This window comes from Colobus angolensis, unplaced genomic scaffold, assembly GCF_000951035.1.
Source record: "Colobus angolensis palliatus isolate OR3802 unplaced genomic scaffold, Cang.pa_1.0 Scaffold677, whole genome shotgun sequence".
NCBI lineage: Eukaryota > Metazoa > Chordata > Mammalia > Primates > Cercopithecidae > Colobus > Colobus angolensis.
The window spans coordinates 81,436-83,044 of record NW_012120454.1 but is presented as its reverse complement, the minus strand read 5'-3'; the positions used below and the strand labels follow the sequence as shown (position 1 = coordinate 83,044).

The 1,609-nt window shown below is 57.9% G+C and overlaps 1 protein-coding gene across 1 annotated transcript in view; it reads left to right on the top strand.

Moving 5' to 3' along the window:
- The window catches only part of LOC105500637 (interleukin-3 receptor subunit alpha-like), a gene marked incomplete at its 5' end in the record, with an annotated part of 8,233 nt that overhangs the window by 3,609 nt on the left and 3,015 nt on the right, over nt 1–1,609 (top strand). Inside the window, 2 exons of the mRNA XM_011926221.1 lie at nt 424–556; nt 644–828. Of these exons, the coding sequence (XP_011781611.1) occupies nt 424–556; nt 644–828 (318 nt within the window). The remainder of the gene's footprint in view (nt 1–423; nt 557–643; nt 829–1,609) is intronic.

Genomic DNA, 1,609 nt, shown 5'->3' with positions numbered 1-1,609 from the left:
TAGAGACGGGGTTTCACCATGTTGGCCAGGCCGGTCTCGAACTCCTGACCTCAGGTGATCCACCTGCCTCAGCCTCCCAAAGTGCTGGGATGACAGGCGTGAGCCATCGCGTCCGGCTAATATTAGTATTTTTAGTAGAGATGGGGTTTCTCCATGTTGGCCAGGCTGGTCTCGAACTCCTGACCTCAGGTGATCCACCTGCCTCAGCCTCCTAAAGTACTGGGATGACAGGCATGAGCCATCGCGCCTGGCTAATGTTTGTATTTTTAGTAGAGATGGGGTTTGTCCATGTTGGCCAGGCTGGTCTCGAACTCCTGACCTCAGGTGATCCCCCCGCGTGGGCCTCCCAAAGTGCTGGGGTGACAGGTGTGAGCCCCCATACCTGGTCCCGATTCGAGTTTTCTTTTACGTTTGTGAACCCAGGTGGGACGCCTCGGGCAGGCGCGGAGAATCTGACCTGCTGGGTTCATGATGTGGATTTCTTGAGCTGCAGCTGGGCGGTAGGCCCGGCGGCCCCCGCTGACGTCCAGTACGACCTGTCCTTGAACAATCCCAAGTAGGTGTACCCTTGGGCAGGTCGGGCTGTCCCCGGTGCAGGGGCCTTCGGGTGACGGTCGTCCCGCAACCTTACCGCTTACCGCAGCAGCCACGCACAGCACAAGTGTCTTCACTACCACACGGATGCTCGGGGAACACGGATCGGATGTCGTTTCGATGACATCGCGCGACTCTCCAGCGGTTCTCAAAGTTCCCACATCCTGGTGAGGGGCAGGAGCGCAGCCGTCAGTATCCCCTGCACAGATCAGTTTGTCTTCTTTTCACAGATCGGTGAGTAGCCCACGAGGTTCCCTCCCACCCTCAGCTCTGCCAGGCCACGGTTTTAGCCTCAGGCCACATCCCACGGACCGGGTGGCCCCACCCATAGACGTGGGCCTCTCGCATTTCCAGAGGCTGGACGTTGGAGGTCATGGGTGCTGGCTGGCTGGGCTCCTAGCGAGGTCTCTTCCTGGCTTGGAGAGCGTCATCTTCTCACTAAGTCTTCATATGGTAGAGACAGAGGGAGATGAAGTTCTGGGGTCTCTTGTTAGAAGGGCACTGACACCGTCATGGGTCCCGTCACAGGTCATAGGAGCCTCCGTCATGGGTCCCACTAAGAGTTATGGGGACCCCCGATCATGGGTTTCACCCTGAGTTATGTGATCCCTCATCGTGGGTTCCATCATGGGTCATGGGACCCCTCCCAGCATGAGTCATAGGATCCCTCATCATGGGTCCTGGGAACCCCCCATCATGGGTCCTGGGAACCCCACATCATGGGTCATGGGAGCCCCCATCATGAGTTCCATCATGAGTCACAGAATCCCCCATCCTGGGTCATAGAATCCCCTGTTACAGGTCCCATCACGGGTCATAGGATCCCTCATCATGGGTTCCATGATGGGTCATGGGGCCCCCCCATCATGGGTCATAGGATCCCCCATGATGGGTCCTGTCATGAGCCATGGGACCCCCCCCATCATGGGTCATGGGAGCCCCCACCATGGCTTCCATCATGAGTCATAGAATCCCACATCATGGGTCACAGGATCCCCTGTTACAGGTCCCATCA